Here is a 16,941-nt window from a genome sequence, read left to right as displayed (position 1 = left end):
TAAAAGGGCTGAAGTCTAACATCCCAGGCAAGACCAGACAACCTTTCACTCAAGATGAACTATGCTTGCCTTCAGCCTTCCCATTTCTTTTCATCCGGGTCCTCAGCCTATTAGAATAGTGCCACCCACATTTAGGGTAGGTTGTCCCCCTCAACTGGCTATCCCATATGACAATCATCTCATCAACACACATGAAGTCACATAGTTTTAGATATTTCATAATCCAATCAAATTGATAATCCACATTAACCATCATGATTGACGATCTGTTCTAGTTGAGAATAAACATTTTGGTTTCATTTCGTGAGCTGTGGTTCAAGTGTCAGGTTAGTTTTCAGAATTCTTCTGATCTGCACTACTTCTGTGCTCCCCCGGGCAATTTAGACCCCAGGAAGTATTCCACCTATAGTTCATTTTTCATAGCTTTATAAATTTTGATTCTGATAAGTTTTACTCATGAGTTGCTCTGAAGTATCCATGGTCCCATGCATTCTTTATGTGTGGTACTGGGGATGGAACCCAGGTCTCCTGGCTACACCCTCAGCCCTATTGTTTATTCTTTATTTTGAAACAGGGTGTCACTGAGTTGCAAAGGACCTCACTAAGTAGATGAGACTGTCTGAGAACTGGGATCCTCCTATTTCAGCCTCCCAAATGCTGCAATTACAAGCGTGTGCCACAATGCTGGCTCACCATGCACTAATTTGAAGAACTACTTTCTCCAGCTTCCTACTCTCTATAATCCTCACCTATTCTCTAGTCCAAAAATGACCTCATTGCTATTCTTTGCTTATTTTAGGGAGCTATGATTGACAGGGCTCCTCCCAGTATTCTCTGCAGTGCCCAGTGGAGAGGAGAAGAAATGTAGTTTCTTTTGCTGCATTTAGAGTTATAGTCAAGAGCACCCACTCTGCAGGGTTACCTATTTCCCAGTCTTTTGACTAGAGAGAGATTTCTCTTGAAGAGCATTGTATCTTTGCCCCTTGGTGTTTCTAGATGTTACACTTATTCTAGCACCCACGCTGGCTAGATGCAGGAGGCAAACATAATAATGAACTTCAGGCCAATTACCACCAGGTTGCCCCTCGAATTCCAAAGTTCCTAGTCAGTTTTCATTCTCTTTCCCTCATTTTATTTATTTTGCCCAGGAGTTTTAGTTGTATTTAGTAGAAGGAACAGGATACTATGTACTTGTTCATCTTGTCTAGAATGGGAAACCAACCTTGATTCATTTTTGTATCAGATATCAAAACATACACAATAACTATTGTATGATTGACACAAAGTATTAGTTAATAAAAGAAAGAATTCAGGGAGGAAAATAAGTAACTCCATATCTAAAAATCTTTATTCAGTATAGCACAATAAGAATATGACCATTAATCATCAATCAGTTTGAATTCTAGCCCCACAACCTACTTTCAATGTGAATATAGACACGTTACTTAACTTCTAGAGTCCCAATTTCCTAGAATATAGAAGTGGTAATGTCTACTTCATAGAGTTTAAAGTGTTAGAAGAGTGCTTAATAGTAAGCACTTAGTAAAGGTAGCTCTTATATTAGTAATTGCAATTATTAAGTATCACTATCTGTTTCTTGTACTTACAGGAAACTCTGCTCTTAAAGATAAAGAAGACCAGTTTGGGAGAACACCACTTATGTACTGTGTGTTGGCAGACAGACTGGACTGTGCAGATGCTCTCCTGAAGGCAGGAGCAAATGTCAATAAAACCGACCACAGCCAGAGAACAGCCCTTCATCTTGCAGCGCAAAAGGTGAGAAGTAAAATTACCTTAATGAGTAGACATTTTTGTGGTCGTTGTTAGTTGATTAGTAGAACTATGTAATGAAACCACAAATACATGACTCTTAGGCTTTATATTTTCTCCAAAAGCAGTTTTTAAACTGTAGAGAGTAAAGCACAGATAACTGTCAGGTGCTACAATCTCATCGAAAATCATATTCATATTCTCTCTCTCTCTCTCTCTCTTTCTCTCTCTCTCTCTCTCTCTCTCTCTCTCTCTCTCTCTTCCTCCGCCTCTTCCTCCTCCTCCTCTTCTTCCTCTTTTTCTTTTTTTCTTTCTCTTTCTCTTTTTCTCTTTCTTTCTACTGCGGAATTGATCCCAGGGGAATTCTACTCCTTAGATATACCTCAGCCCTTTTATATTTTATTTTAAAACAGGTATCACTAAGTTGCCAAGGCTGACCTGCATCCTGTGACCCTATCTTAGCCTTCCATGTACTAAGATTACAGGTGGGAGCCACCATGCCTGGCTTGGTGGCTGCATTCTCTTATCCAATGTGTTAGTCAGCTTCACATCACTATAACCTGTCAAGAACAACTTAGAAAAGGAAAGATTTATTTTTTTCTCTCAGTTTCAGAGAATTTAGCCCATGGTTGGCCAACTCTATTGCTTTCATTCATGGCAAAAGGGAATAGAGAAGAAAAGCTGCTCAGCTCATGGCAGCCAGGATGTAGAAAGGACAGGGCTGGGGAGGAAACCCTTCCAGGCCACGCCCCCACTGACCTGCTTCCTCTGCCTGGGTCCCACCATCATCTGTCAGTGGATTAATCCATTTGAGGCTGCAAGAGCCTCTTGATCCAATCATTGCCTAAAATCCCCACTTCTGAGCCCTGTTGTATCAGGTAGCATGGTTTTAACACATGAGCTTTTGAAGTCAAACCATAACACCCAGGTTCTTACAATAATGAAAATTATTCTATGATATAATGTTTAGTGGAGAAAAAGGGAACAGAAAGTGTATCTATAATGCAATTAAAGTATATATCTATGCATGGGGAGAAAACTAAAAAATACACATAAATGTTGAGAGTAGTTGGGTTCGTATATTAGAAAGACACATGTATTTTTGTTTTTACTGTTTAATTTTTTCCTTAATGAGTATTAATTTTATAGTCAAATACTGCAATCTTTTTTGAGATATGTGACATTAGGGGATATAATGAAATTTATTTTCTGAGTATATTTTCAACTTTTTGAAAATCTAAAGTTGCCAATATCAATGATTTCAAGCATTTGAAGGCATTGTTAAGCACTTAGATTTTTGAAGTGAAAAGCAGCCAAAAGATAGAATGAGAAGCATCTAAATTGAAGTCTTACCTAAAATCTATTTTTTCCTCCTCAAAATTTTGATAAATAAAATACATTTGTGCTGTACAGTATTTTTCTTTTTGTAATTTTAGACTTGTATGTTTTTGGAATTAAAAAAAAAAGCAGTGAAAATGAATTAGATCCAGCAGAAACTATTAGAGTTATTTCCCATTAAAAAATAAAAAATTATGACCAGATAGAGCTGATTAATTGAGGGGTTAGAAAAATACCTTTTCATTAGTTGAATGCATAAAAAAGAGGCTGACATTAAGACATACTACTGAATATGCTAGTTATATGCTCTTATCAGCTAGATCTGTCAGGTTATTTCCAAAGTTACCTCTCCTGAATTCACTTTTCATTATAGTAATTTTTAAAAAACTCTCCCTCATTTTCAATCTCAGTTTTAACTACTGCTAAAGTATTCATAACCTTTCACCTAGGCTTGTCAGCTGGTAAAATTATTCACTCAGAAAGGGTAACTCCATTTAACTTGGTATCATTAAAAAAAAATAAACAGCTCAGATTGGGAATGGCCCTAATATTAAATTTTTGATACCCTTTAGATTTTTCATTATGATTCATTTAGGTATGAAATTCAGCTTCAGAAATATAGGTTGGAAGAACCTAACATCAAATAGATTATGGGAGGGGGTGCAAATGAGGCTTTCAGTTGACAATCCAACAGCATTGGCATCTTCAGAGAGTTAATAGGATGGGGGGTGGGGGCGTTTGACAGAAGGAATGTGCACAGCCAGATACATGAGCTGTAAGTCTCCTTACAAGATACAGTTCATTGTTTTGCTTTTTGTTTCCATTTTGATTTTCAGTTATGGTTTTTACAGTGTTAAAGAATAAATAGAATTATGATCTATGTGGGAACTTACATAGTCGGTTTCACAAATAACGAGTTTCATGTTCTTTCAAGTACTTGATAATTACACATTACCCCCCTTTTTCTCTTGCTGTTTGTTTCTGTGCTTGCCAAGAACAGTGATGTATCTTTACACTCTACTTGTAGCAGAAATTTCCAGAACATGGAAAGTAATATTTTAGTACTCTGCTCTGCCTGATCAAACCTGGGTGCTTTGTTTGGTTTTGTGTACCATTATTAAGAAACAGGAATAAGTATAGAACAGTCAGGGATGGGATAGCGAATTATCAGAAAGAATTTTCAAAGAACAGCCAGAGATAATATTCCCCAGGTCTGCTTTCGAACAGATACAAACACAACTTCTCTTTAGAGAAAACATCTTTACCTTAGGTTTCCAGGATTCCCCCATATTAAGATAAAACAAACATGATCTCACAATGAAAGAATATCAAACACATAAGGAAGCAATCTACCATGAATGCAAGCAGAAACAACAGATTGAACATGTGAAAACATCAGGTATTGGCATCATTAAAGTCACAAAATAAAATGACCATTGATTAAATGTTTAAAGATAAAATCAATCAGAGAAATGAGAAACCAACAAGAGGCTCTCATGGCTAGGCATTATTTCTGGTCATGACTGCTTATTTTTAACTAGCCCACCTGCCAAGAATATCTATAAAACAGCAAACTACATACACTGTTTGAAGACATTCAGAACAACCAAGCATAGGCAGGATCTAAGAAACTACCATCCTGCAGAGAAAGAGTGTGTGAGGTGAGTACCACATCCATCCTAGCTTTTTCCTTTAAGGCATTTTCCAATTTGGGATGCAAAGAGTATAGCCCTTGCACTCTTACTAGGTTGAAGAAACCAAGGTAGAGTTTGGAGTTACTATTGGCTGGAACTTAAAGGGCAAAATTCTGGTGCAGAGGGAATTGTATAGAAGGAACAAAAAATCTGGGTAGGATTTCCGCAGCAGTCATTAGCAGATTGCTAAGCTGTTCTGGTGCAGGGTGGGGCCCTAGAAACTCAGCAGTAAACAACAGCTGGGAGAGCTGAGCAGAGTTTGTTTTAAAATTATCTACATTTTCTTTCACACTGAAGTTTTTTTAATACATAGCAAATTAATTTTTGTGTAGGGATCCATTCTCAGTTTAACACATATGGAAAACTCATTTTGCCAGCATAAGTTCATTAATTTTCAGCAATGTAGTATCTGGTGTGTGCTGGTGCCAACCTTTTGTACTGTGCACTCCCTATGCATTTTTGTTTAAATCAAAGGCCCCAAATACTAAGGAACCATTTAGAAAATTTGAAAATAAAATTTATGTGACCAAAGTATCTTATAGAGATTAATATGGAAACCAAAGGAACTGTGAAACTTTGAAAGGGGGGAGAAAATGAAGGTGCATATAGTTCAGACCAATAAAGAAATGTGTTTAAGCTAAGAGATATATTGTAGAGGCATAAATATTGATTCAACAAGTATTTCCCAAATGTCTTCTATGTATTCATGATTTTATGCCTAGCGAGAATATGAAAAAGTTAATCATATATGTCTGTTATGGATAGGTACCCTCAGTACCAATCCCTTTTCTTTATTTCCTTTTGTTTAGTGAACCTTCTGATATACTAGATGTTAAGTATTCTTTCCAAGTATTGTCTATACCACATAATTCTATTAAAATCAGAAGTGTGCTACTTGTATAATCATCAGAATTTATGTATAATGTATATGTGCATATACTTATTTATTCAACATAGTAACAGTTACTGTTCTGGAATATAAAGATGAAAGACATGATTTTTAAAGCTGGCCCATCTGCTTATAGATATGTAAATAATCATTGTCATTATTGATCTGTGAATATCAACCATTCTTATATAATAGTCATTATGTTTTTGTTTTGGATGGTAGTAACCATATTGCTATCCTTTCTTAGGTTTATTATTAGGAAAAACTTGTCTTCCCATAGCATTCTGCTCATATCTCTGTTAGGTCCCATTACCTTGCTCTGTAATTATTGTGTACCTGTCTCTTCACTACTAGACTGGAGCTGTAGGCAGGAACCTTGTTTTATTTTTGAGTGCCCCTAAATTCAGCAGTGTCTGACATGTCTTGGTTAAATAAGTTTTATGTTACTTACATAGAAAGTCATCATTATTACAAATGCTAGACATTTTGTTTATTAGAAACATTTATTCAGTTTCAAAATGTATATGTGGAAAACTTACTGAACTGTGCCACTTGGCTTTAACACACACTTTCTTCTCTGGAAACAAATTGCTGTTAGTCCAAGAAGCTAAGGAAATAGTACCTACCCATGGGAATAAAATTAATCTCAATATACTGAACATGTGTTCCTAATTTATTTTTCATTTGGTACCTTCAGTTTATTCCAAAAAAGCAATCAGTCCCACCTTTTCTGAGCTTTTGACAAAAGCTATCTAATTGTTAAAATGTTTTGCTCCAGGAAGCCTACTATATCTCTGACTTCCATGGATACACTTATTTGTTAAAGGTTTAAAGAAGGCTTTAAAAATCTTACTGTTAATAGTATGCATTTGTTATCTTCCTGGAAGTTAATTTGGTTTCAAGAAGACTAAGACTACCCACTTTGAAAAATTAAACTTCAGGTTGTGGCTGTGTTGTGTGTCTCTCTCTCCCTCTCCCTCTCCCTCTCTCTCTCTCCCTCCTGGGATTGAACTCAGGGGCATTCTACCTCTAAGCTATATCCCCAGCCCTATTTTATTTTGAAACAGTCTCATTAAGTTGTGTAAGAGGCTGGTTGTAAACCTGCTATCCTGTTTCATTCTCCCAAATACCAGGATTACAAGCATGCACCACCATGCCTGGTTTTTTATTTTTGTTTTTTATTTTTTAATTTATAAGCCATTTTCTGTTTGTCTTTGAATATTGAATCTTAAATGTTAATTTTCAGTTTTCAAAATATACTCTGTGTATGTTAATGATTTTCAAAATGTAAACAAGAAAGAGAGAATATCTCTGAAAGTTTTCAGGAAAACTTATACCAGATAACACTGTTGGATTTCTTTATCTTGCAGACACTCATACTCACACACCAAACACAATAAACAATCCGCTCCCGAGAATCTATAAACTCAGTTCCTACATTCCCCCTAAGTACATGCATACATCTACCATCCTTACCACCACAGTGCATCAGAGATTTTATCTATTTAGATCTTACCGTAAAGCTATCTGAGGGCAGAGACCACATCATATTTAATGTTTTGTTTTGGCACTAGAGATTGAACTCAGGGGTATTCTACCTCTGAACTATACCCCCAGTCCTTTTCATTTTTTATTTGGAAACAGGGTCTTGCTCGGTTGCTGAGAGTCTCACAGAATTGTTGAGGCTAAGCTTGATCAGCCTCCAAGTACTGGGATTATAGACGTGAGCCACCACACGCGGCAGTTTTGTGTGATTTTATAGTTCCTGTTCTCTCACAGCGCCTTACACTTAATTAAAGCAGTATTAGCTTCATGAATACAGATGAGAACTAATGAATCTGTCAATAAAAATGAATATCAGCAAACTTCACTATGAAAAGAATGGTTTGCAAAACTGTTGAAGTTTAAGTTCATAGTTATATTTTATTCCTTCTCATTTTCACCCCCTTACAAATTTGTAAGCAGTATTTTACAATATTTTATATGAGCTTAAATTCTCAATAAATAACTTATGCCTGGATTTCTTCATCTAGAAAATAGGGTATTACTTAATCCTATTTTCTATATAGGCACGTTGAGTCCTTAGATTTAAAGCATCTTTTTTTGTTGTTGCTAGAGGAATATACTCTTAATGTTTATGTTATCCATATTATTGCTATTGAACATCATGTAATACAGAGGTAAATATCAAATTACTCTTTGAGTCAGTAGGTTGTAGAGATAGGAAGATTCTTTGGGGTCTTATTCAATTCATTGTTGGATGAGGAAACTGAGACCTACTTCTCCTAGTTCTCTTAATAATTTAATTCACCATTCTCTTTTCATATATCTGGGATATTCTTTGTCTTATTTTAAATTAATTATTATAAGCATAAAGGTATAATAGAAAATAATATAAACTATTTAGGTACCTATCAGAGGAGATAAAACTGAATATTTCTGATTTTTATTTCAGACATTTAAATAAAATAAAATAGAATAACTGCACTCTAAGTCTTCATTTTATCTTGAAAAGCCCATTACACTCTTTCCCTGTCTCCAGGTTGTCTTGATTTTGGTAGTTTCAATTTCAAAGTATGTTTTTCTAACATACACACACATATTATTTGCACATGTAAAATATTTAAATATATTCTATGTGCATCATTCTTCAACGTGATTTTTTAAAATGTTTTGAGGTTTATTCATGTTGAAACATGTAGAACTGTTTCAATAAAGATTAAATTCAGAGCTGGGTGTGGTGGTGCACGCTTGTAATTCCAGCATTTGGGAGGCTGAAATAGGAGGATCATAGTTCGTGGACAGCCTCAGCTACTTAGTAAGGCCCTCTGCAACTCAGTGAGACCCTGTTTCAAAATAAAAAATAAAAAATAGGGGTGGGGGTGTAGCTCAGAAGTAGAATGCCCCTGAGTTCCATCCCCAGTACCATTAAAAAAAAGATTAAATCCAAATGCACAAGACATTTGAAAAGGTACACATCATCATTACTAATCAGGAGAAGGCAAATTAAAACCACAATAAGATCCACTTTCCAACCATTTCACTGTTTAAAATGAAGAAGTCTGAGCCGGGCATGGTGGCGCACGCTTGTAATCCCCGCGCTTGGGAGGCAGAGACAGGAGGATCGTGCAGGTTCGAAGCCAGCCGCACTGGCTTAAGAGATCCTGTTTCCAAAAATAAAAAAGTATGAAATAGGTCTGGGAATGTAGCCCGGAGGTAGAAGGGCTTCCAGGAACCCCAGTACCACCAAATAAATAAATAAATAAAATGAAGAAGTCTGAGAGTAATTACCAATTGGTGGTGGGAATATGGAACAAGTTGAACTTTAAATATTTTTTATGAGAATGCAAGTTGAGCTGAGCTTTGTGGCACCCACCTGTAATCCCAGTACAAGGTAGGCTGAGACAGGAGGGTTAAGGACAGTTTCAGCAATGTAGTGAGACTCTCAGCAACATAGCAGGAGCCTGTTTCAAAACAAAAGCATAAAAAGGTCTGGGGGTATAAGTTTAAAGGAAAGAGAAAAGGAAGGAAGAAAAAAAAAGATGGAAGGAGCATTCGCTCTAGAAAACTGTTGAATATATCTGCTAAAGCTAAACACAAATGCACAAACACACACAAAAATAAATCTAAGCCCTGATGATACCTAAGAGAAACAAGGACCTCTTCCAACCAAAAGATGTGTGACAATGATCGCTCTGTTTATAATAGCAACCATCCAATCACTGTGATTTTGGTTTTTCGTTGTCTTATGGTGATGGACATTTGTCAATCCACAGCCCAGTTGTACCAGGGTAGTAAGGTAGGTTACAGAAAGGCCAGAGAAAGTGCCCGGAGACAGCCTGGGAGGTATGTTTAACTAGGGAAAGGCTTACAAGCCATCAGTGACTGCTCCAAGAAGATTTCAGTGGTGACAGGCTGGCAGAGAGCACCTCTGTCCCTCCTGGTGTTTGCCAAGAGTGCCTCCTCTCTCTCCGTGTTTTATCCAGGGGCAGCCAGCCAGATGAGTGACACGTCCTCTCCACAGTGCCCACAGTTTCACTTCTGAAAGCCTGTAGAGGAGATGTTTTGGCACTGAAGCAGAAGATTCTAAATAGGAAAGTTGTTTGTCTCCTGTTAAGCCAGTTTCTATCAAGAAACATGAGGGAAACCTTAGGGATAAGCGGGACCCTTGCTGCCTCTCTCCTATCTTTCAGACATAACACCCTGATTCCATTAAACCTTCAAATTCAGGCAATAGGAACAGAAGAGGTGAGAGCGCTGGTGTTTAATGACAACTTGGGTTTTCACTAAATAACAAGGGCCTATTCAATTCTGCTGCTCTGCAGAATCAGTATGGCATAATGAAAAATTGTATCTGAAGTTATAAGATTTATGTCCTGTGTTCATATATGAAGTTATCAGTATGGATTTTAGTATTATGCATGGGGAAGGGGAGGAAGCAGAGTGGGACCTGGAGGGAAACACAGAAGTCCTGTGTGCATGTCTGTTTCTATTACTCTGAACCTTGTTATGATGTATAATTATAATGTACCAATAAAAAGATTTATATTCTGTTCATATTCAAGGACATTTGGCACCACTGGATATCATTTACTAGGTTGACCTTACAAAGATAAACTCTAATTCTCAGTAAAATGGGGATCATATTATAACCTACCTACCTCATAAAATTATGAGTATTAAAAATAAAATACTGGCTGTTAACATGTGTGCCAGAAACCATGGAAGGGAATAAGTTATGCATAATATACACAAATGGATATGAGTGTGAAATATCATCTGAACATCACATAAGTAATCCATCATGCAAATATAGATTTTTTTTGAATTGTATTTAGAAGTGGGTGAGATTTATAAAATATATTTAATTTAAATTGTCATTGGATTCAATTCTCCTATTTTTTGAGTCAACCAACAAATAGTAAAATTAAGCATATTAAGATTAAGGCTTGGGTGGATTTTTTTCTGTTTTTTTTTCAAGCTTAAGCAATTTTTATTATTACAAAGGTAGAAGGGACAGAAATTAAAGCACGACATCAGAGAAATATAGTGGAGTGCCTTGAAAATAAGATACTGAAGTTTTTGAATACTGAACAGTTTTTATAAAGATTATCATCTCCCATCTTTGCTTAACCAGTAGTCTTACTGACCCAACTAGGTGTAGATCCACTCATTCAGTCAGTACAAGTCTTTTCATATGATTATGAGGATTTACTTATCTTACACCCTGCTTAGTCCTCCCATTTACTCCTGACCTGATGCAGGTATAGGTCTACCCCTGTTTCCTGTGCAAGCCTAAGTCTTTGTTAAGACCCAAAATGTGTTACTTGATTAACAGTCAGGAGTCACATGGTATCTGTCTCCTTTGACAGAGACCTGTACCATCCTCCTGCTTATTTGGGGAGTTTTAGTCTATCTGCTAGAAGTTATTTATTATGTAAACTTGTCTTTAAAATATGAAGTCCTTGGGCCATAACTCTTTTGTACTTGCTAATCACTTTTGGTGAGGGAACTCTGCAATATAGCAAGTTGCCTGAGTGCCTGGCAGTAAACAGGCCCTAACTACTTTATACGTTTTGAAATGAATGCCAAGGCAATTTTCCAATACATTTTGAAATTAATACCAAAGCCATTTTCCAATACCATCACATTCCCCATCAATCCCTCCTCTTTCTATTAACTTCCTGACACCCATCAGGCCAAAAATAATCAACATAGGATTTTCTTGATTTTTAATCTGGACTACCATGACAATTTTTAGCTGGGTTAACAGCTAACTTTTAGCTGACCAAGGTCAATATTGGCTGAAGCTCTTGGCTGGCAGCTTAGAGGCAAAGAAGAGGATTCTATTGTTTTGCCTAAGTATAAAAGCTTATTCTTATCAGCCCTTAATAAAGCTCTTATTAACAATCAATACTGGCTCAATCCCCACCAATTCCCCCTTGTTTTATTAACTTGCATGTACCCATAGCAAAGGAATAGGGTCATCAAAGCCTTTCATTGACTGCTTCCACACTGAGAAGGGAAGGAGTTGGGGCCCCAGCTTTAGGGTGCATGCAAGCAGCTTGGCTTTGAGGGAGTCAGATGGGTGGGTGTCTCCAGTCTCTATGGCTGTCCAAAGGGTTTTGGCAGATGTTCATCTGGGATACTATCTGGAGCATCATGTGGAACTTGATGGCTTTAACTTTGTTGAAGACAAACTTAACCACACAATTTAGTAACCATAGGCCAAATATAAGTGAATGGAATGGCCTCCAGAGGACTTAAAAGAGGTGGGCTTAATAGAAACTTACTGTAAGTCTTTTAACAAAGTTTTATATAAACCATCTTTATATCTTAATGCCATAACCATCTTTATGCCATAAACTTTATTCCTTTACAAGCATTTCACAAAATGTTCTGTGACTTACCTTAACCCTTTGATTTTTATTCTAGTCCTTTCTTTTTTTCATTTGAGACAATCTTAGGATAAACCTTACTTTATACAAAATGCTTGCTTTTTTTTTTTTTTTTTTTGGTGGTACTGAGGTTCCTGGAAACCCTTCTACCTCTGGGCTACACTCCCAGACCTTTTTTTTATTATTTTTATTTGGAAACAGGGCCTCTTAAGCCAGCACGGCTGGCTTCGAACCTGCGCAGTCCTCCTGTTTCCACCTCCCAAGCGTGGGGAATACAAGAGTGCACCACCACGTCCAGCTACAAAATGCTTTCTTAATCTTCCAAAATTTCCTTCCTTTGTATCTTTCCTCCACCAAAACTTTCTACACTCACACACTTTGTACATCTGTCTCTTGTTTCTACCTACAAACTAACGCAAAAACAATACCATTTTACAATGTTGTTGTTACACCAACAATTTAGAAACCCATTTAAAAGACTTTAGCATTACTTTAAACCTTATGAAGTTAAGAGCATTTTAAACCATTACTCACATTGTACATTTACCCAATTTAATAAATACATTATAGATTAGCATAGAAAATTAAGATATCAGGTAAGCATCACTAGTGCATTAAAACATTTTTTCCTGCCAAAGAAATAAAACTAAAGGCAAATGTATATTGTATTTGATTACATCTCACAGAGGTCTAAGTTTTACAGTGGCCTGGATAGCTTTTTAGAGGTTTACATTTTAGCTAGGACTGGTTGAGATAAAAACAAAACAAAAAATACCTTGAGCAGTACCTTGTCTTAGTACAGCCAGCAAAAGAGAAAAAAGTTTTAAGTTTTATTTTTTCTTTTGGGGCTTTTCTGGAAGGATAAGACAAAGCATGGCATAATTTTAAATAAGAACCAGGGAGAGGCTTGTACCCAAGTTAATTTGCTTACCTGACATTATATCTCCTTTCTAATAGAGGAGCTGGGATCTCTAGTATAACTAAGAAAGAATTGGAGAAATGTAGGTCACCCCAGGAGCAGGCTAGTTCTTGGGTTTAAAAAAAAAATTTGTTCTAAGGGCTAGCCCAGAATAGTCCAAACTGTTACTTTAGGAAAGGGTCTTGGACTGGGAAAATACAGTACAGCAGAAACCCTGGCAGCCGTATCCACTAGGAACTGGACAGCTTGTGAGCCCACAGTTAGAATAACCCAAGGTTCCTCAGTCTTAACCCAGGTGGTAGGAGCCTGGAGAGGCGGCCCTGGGGCCCATTACTAGGAATCTGGATCTAGGCACCCCAGGTCCCTCTGGAACTAGGGGCACTCAGACTTCCACTGGTCCCCCTTGCGCCATAAGCAGGGCCTTGGAGGGCATTTGTAGCCTCTTGATTGAGGACACTGGCTTTTGGAATGCCCTGGCTTTCCACACCTGAAGCAGACCTGAGCCTGGGTTTTTGTAGGGTCAGCAGGCACCTGTACTGGGGTTCCTGTGGAATTGGCATTTAGACAGATGGTCACCAGGATTTTCTCATGGCATTTTTCTTCCTGTTTTCCCCTTTTTAAGTCTTCATTATAGTAGACAGAGTTAGCAGCCTGCACTAATTGTTGCTGTATGTATTTTAGTGAGAGGGGCTGATAGACCAGTTTGGCATCTTGTTTTCTTTTAATTGATCTTTAGATTCTGTTTTAGTCAAGGTTGCCAAAATTGTCTCAACTCTGCAATCTTTAAATAAATCTGGGTGGTCCCAGAGGTAAAAGAACAGCTGAAGATAAGCTGCCTCTGTCCATTTACCCTCCTTTTTGCAAAATATATCTAATTGCTGGCTGGTGTTGTAATTTAAGTGTTGTAATTTGGTGTTGTAGTTTAATTTAAGCTTCCCTGAGGTGGCCAAGTCTCTCTGTCCCCCAGTAAGTACTGTGGCCATATGTGAGGGCAGAAAAAAAATGAGAGTTTTTTTTTCTTAGAGTTTTGGGGTCATTTTTTTCCCACAATCCAGCTTCCACTTTGGATTGCTGGAATCCCATCTTTAAGATGCAGTGGCGTAAGGCCACAATTGGCTGGAACTGCCGTTGGTCTCCAAACTATAATGGAGCCAGAGATAGAGCCCCACGTGGGCACCGTACTGTAACAGTGCCCCACATGGATGCTAAACTGTAATGGTGTGAGATGGAGCTGGGGGTTCTTGTTCTTAGCTACTGTACAAAAGAATAGCCAGAACTATGCTTCAAGCTTAAGCATTTTTTATTATTACAAAGGTAGAAAGAAAGGACAGAAATTAAAGCACTACATCAGAGAAATGTAGTGGAGTGCCTTGAAAATATGACATTCTTTTTCTGTTTTTTTAAGTACTAACCTTAAAAAAAAAAGTAGGTTTAGCCAGGCTGGTAGTACACGCTTGTAATCCCAGTACTTGGGAGGCTGAGCTAGTCTCAGCTACTTAGTGAGGCCCTCTGTAACATAGTGAGACCCTGTTTCAAAATAAAGAATAAAAAAATGGGGTTGGGGATCAATCCCCAGTACCACAAAAAAAAAAAAAAACCGTAGGTTTGACTCATCTAGTGACTTTAACCTTCTTAACATTTGTATTTAATATGCACATCTCCTTATACATTTAACCTTTAGAACAATTTGCATTTATTTTCTTTTGGCTCAAATCATTAGATTTGAGTTGAAGAAACATTTTTATATGCTTTAGTCATTAATATTCTTTTTCCAGGCTCTTATGCTTTCTGGATCTCTCATTTGCCTAAATGATTCTTTTTTTAAACTAAAATATAGATGCATATAGTCTAGATCCTAGTTAGATATTTTGGATAAGAAAACTTTTTTTTTTTTTTTTTGTAGTACTGGGGATGAAACCCAGGGGCATTGTACCTCTCAGCTATGCCCCATCCCTATTTTTTAGTCTTTTTATTTTTTTGAAACAAGGTCTCACTGAGTTGTAAAGGGCCTCACTAACTAGCTGAGGCTGTCTGCAAACTCTGATCCTCCTGTCTTAGCCTCCTGAATCCTGGGATTACAAGTGTGTGCCATCATGCCCAGCGATAAGGAAACTCTAAACACTGAAATTTTAATGACCTTCATTCTGTTTTCAGTTTTTTAATTGTAGTTTTTACTCATCTAAACATTTTTATCCAAATCAAAACAAAGCTATGTAGGAAGAAACATTTTTACAAACATATTTTGTACTTTTTTATGTTAGAGGGTACAGTACAGACTTGTTTGGCTTTCATTTTGTTTCAGTGAAGTATAATGTGACCTATTTTACCTAGGCTTATTCTTCTCTCAATTCTATTTTTTCCCCCTTGGTACTGGGGATTGAACTCAGGGGCATTCTACTTCTGAGCTACATCCCCAGCCTTATTTTATTTTTATTTGGAAACAGGGTCTCACTAGGTTGATGAGAATCTCACTGCTTATTGAGACTGTCCTGGAACCTGGGATTGTCTCAGCCTCCCAAGTACTTCTCTCGATTCGTATACTTCCTTATTTCTCTGATTCATTATGTTGTCCACTTGTGCCTTTTAGAGCTTTCTTTTGATTTTGATGATAGTGTAATACCTCATTTTTCTCCTATTCTTCTGAGAGTCTATTTGTTTTCTTTATTGGTTTGTCTTCTTTAACCCCCAGAAATTCTGCCCTATGGAAAAATCTACATTCTGCTCTCCTGTGGTCTGGGGGTAGAACCCGGGGTCATTCGACCTCCGAACTACACCCCCTGCCCTAGGTTTTTTTTTATTTTTTATTATTCTATAATTTGAAACAGGGTCTCACTGAGTTGCGGAAGGCCTCACTATGTAGCTGAGGCCGTCATGAACCACGATCCGCCAGGCTCAGCCTCCCCAATGCTGGGATTACAAGCGTGCACACCACGCTAGGCTTCTTCTGTGTTCTTATCTACTTCCATAACTTTCAGCTATTTTCTCTCAAATATTTGTCTCTAGCTCTGACCTTTCTCCTTAATTCCAGACTTGTACTTTTAGTTGTCTTATAAAAATCTCTCACTGGGTATCTTTCCAAAATGTTGGAAACAAGACATAAAACAAGACGTTTCCATTTTGCCTATAACCAAATCCTCCATCTGATTTTTTTTTCTACACTCTAGCTCTATTTTATTGTTTGTTTTTTTGTGAAACAGGGCCTCACTAATTTGCTGAGGGCCTCAGTAAGTTGTTGAGGCTGGTTTCAAACCTGAGATCCTCCTGTTTTAGCTTCCCAAGCACTAGAATTACAGGCATGTACCACCGTGCCTGGCTTCCTTCATATTATTATTATTATTATTATTATTATTATTATATAATATTATTATATAATATTATTATTATTGGTGGTACTGGGGTTGGAACCCAGAGGCTTTCTACCTCCAGGCTATACTCCCAGACCTATTTTATATTTTATTTGGAAACAGGGTCTCACTAAGTTGCTGAGAGCCTCTCTAAGTAGCTGAGGCTGGCTTTGAACCTGTGCGATCCTCCTGTCTCAGCCTCCCAAGCACAGGGATTACAAGCGTGTGCCACCACGCCCAGCTCCTTCGTCTTATTTTAAAAATAATTTATCGATATGAAATGCACATAACATAAAATTAACCTTTTTTGAGTTCCTGGGGATTGAACCCAGGGGCATTCTACCTCTGAGCTATACCCCCAGCCCTATTTTTTATTCTTTATTTTGAAACAGGGTCTCACTAAGTTGCGGAGTACCTCACTATGTAGCTGAGACTGGCTTTGAACCTGCGATCCTCCTATCTCAGCCTCCCAAGGACTGGAATTACAAAGGTGTACCACCATGCCCAGCTAAAATTTACTATTTTAAAGTTAACAATTCAGGGGCATTTAGTACATTTATAATGTACCACCCCCACCTCTATCCAGTCC

General features: G+C 37.4%; 1 protein-coding gene across 1 annotated transcript in view; it reads left to right on the top strand.

Moving 5' to 3' along the window:
• Positions 1-16,941, top strand: part of INVS (inversin) — a gene marked incomplete at its 3' end in the record, with an annotated part of 146,942 nt that overhangs the window by 14,459 nt on the left and 115,542 nt on the right. Inside the window, exon 2 of the mRNA XM_080709373.1 lies at positions 1,610-1,776. Coding sequence (XP_080565499.1) covers positions 1,610-1,776 — 167 coding nt within the window. The remainder of the gene's footprint in view (positions 1-1,609; positions 1,777-16,941) is intronic.

Source organism: Muscardinus avellanarius (assembly GCF_963383645.1).
Source record: "Muscardinus avellanarius genome assembly, chromosome: 13".
Taxonomy (NCBI): domain Eukaryota; kingdom Metazoa; phylum Chordata; class Mammalia; order Rodentia; family Gliridae; genus Muscardinus; species Muscardinus avellanarius.
This window is presented reverse-complemented; position numbering and strand designations above follow the sequence as displayed.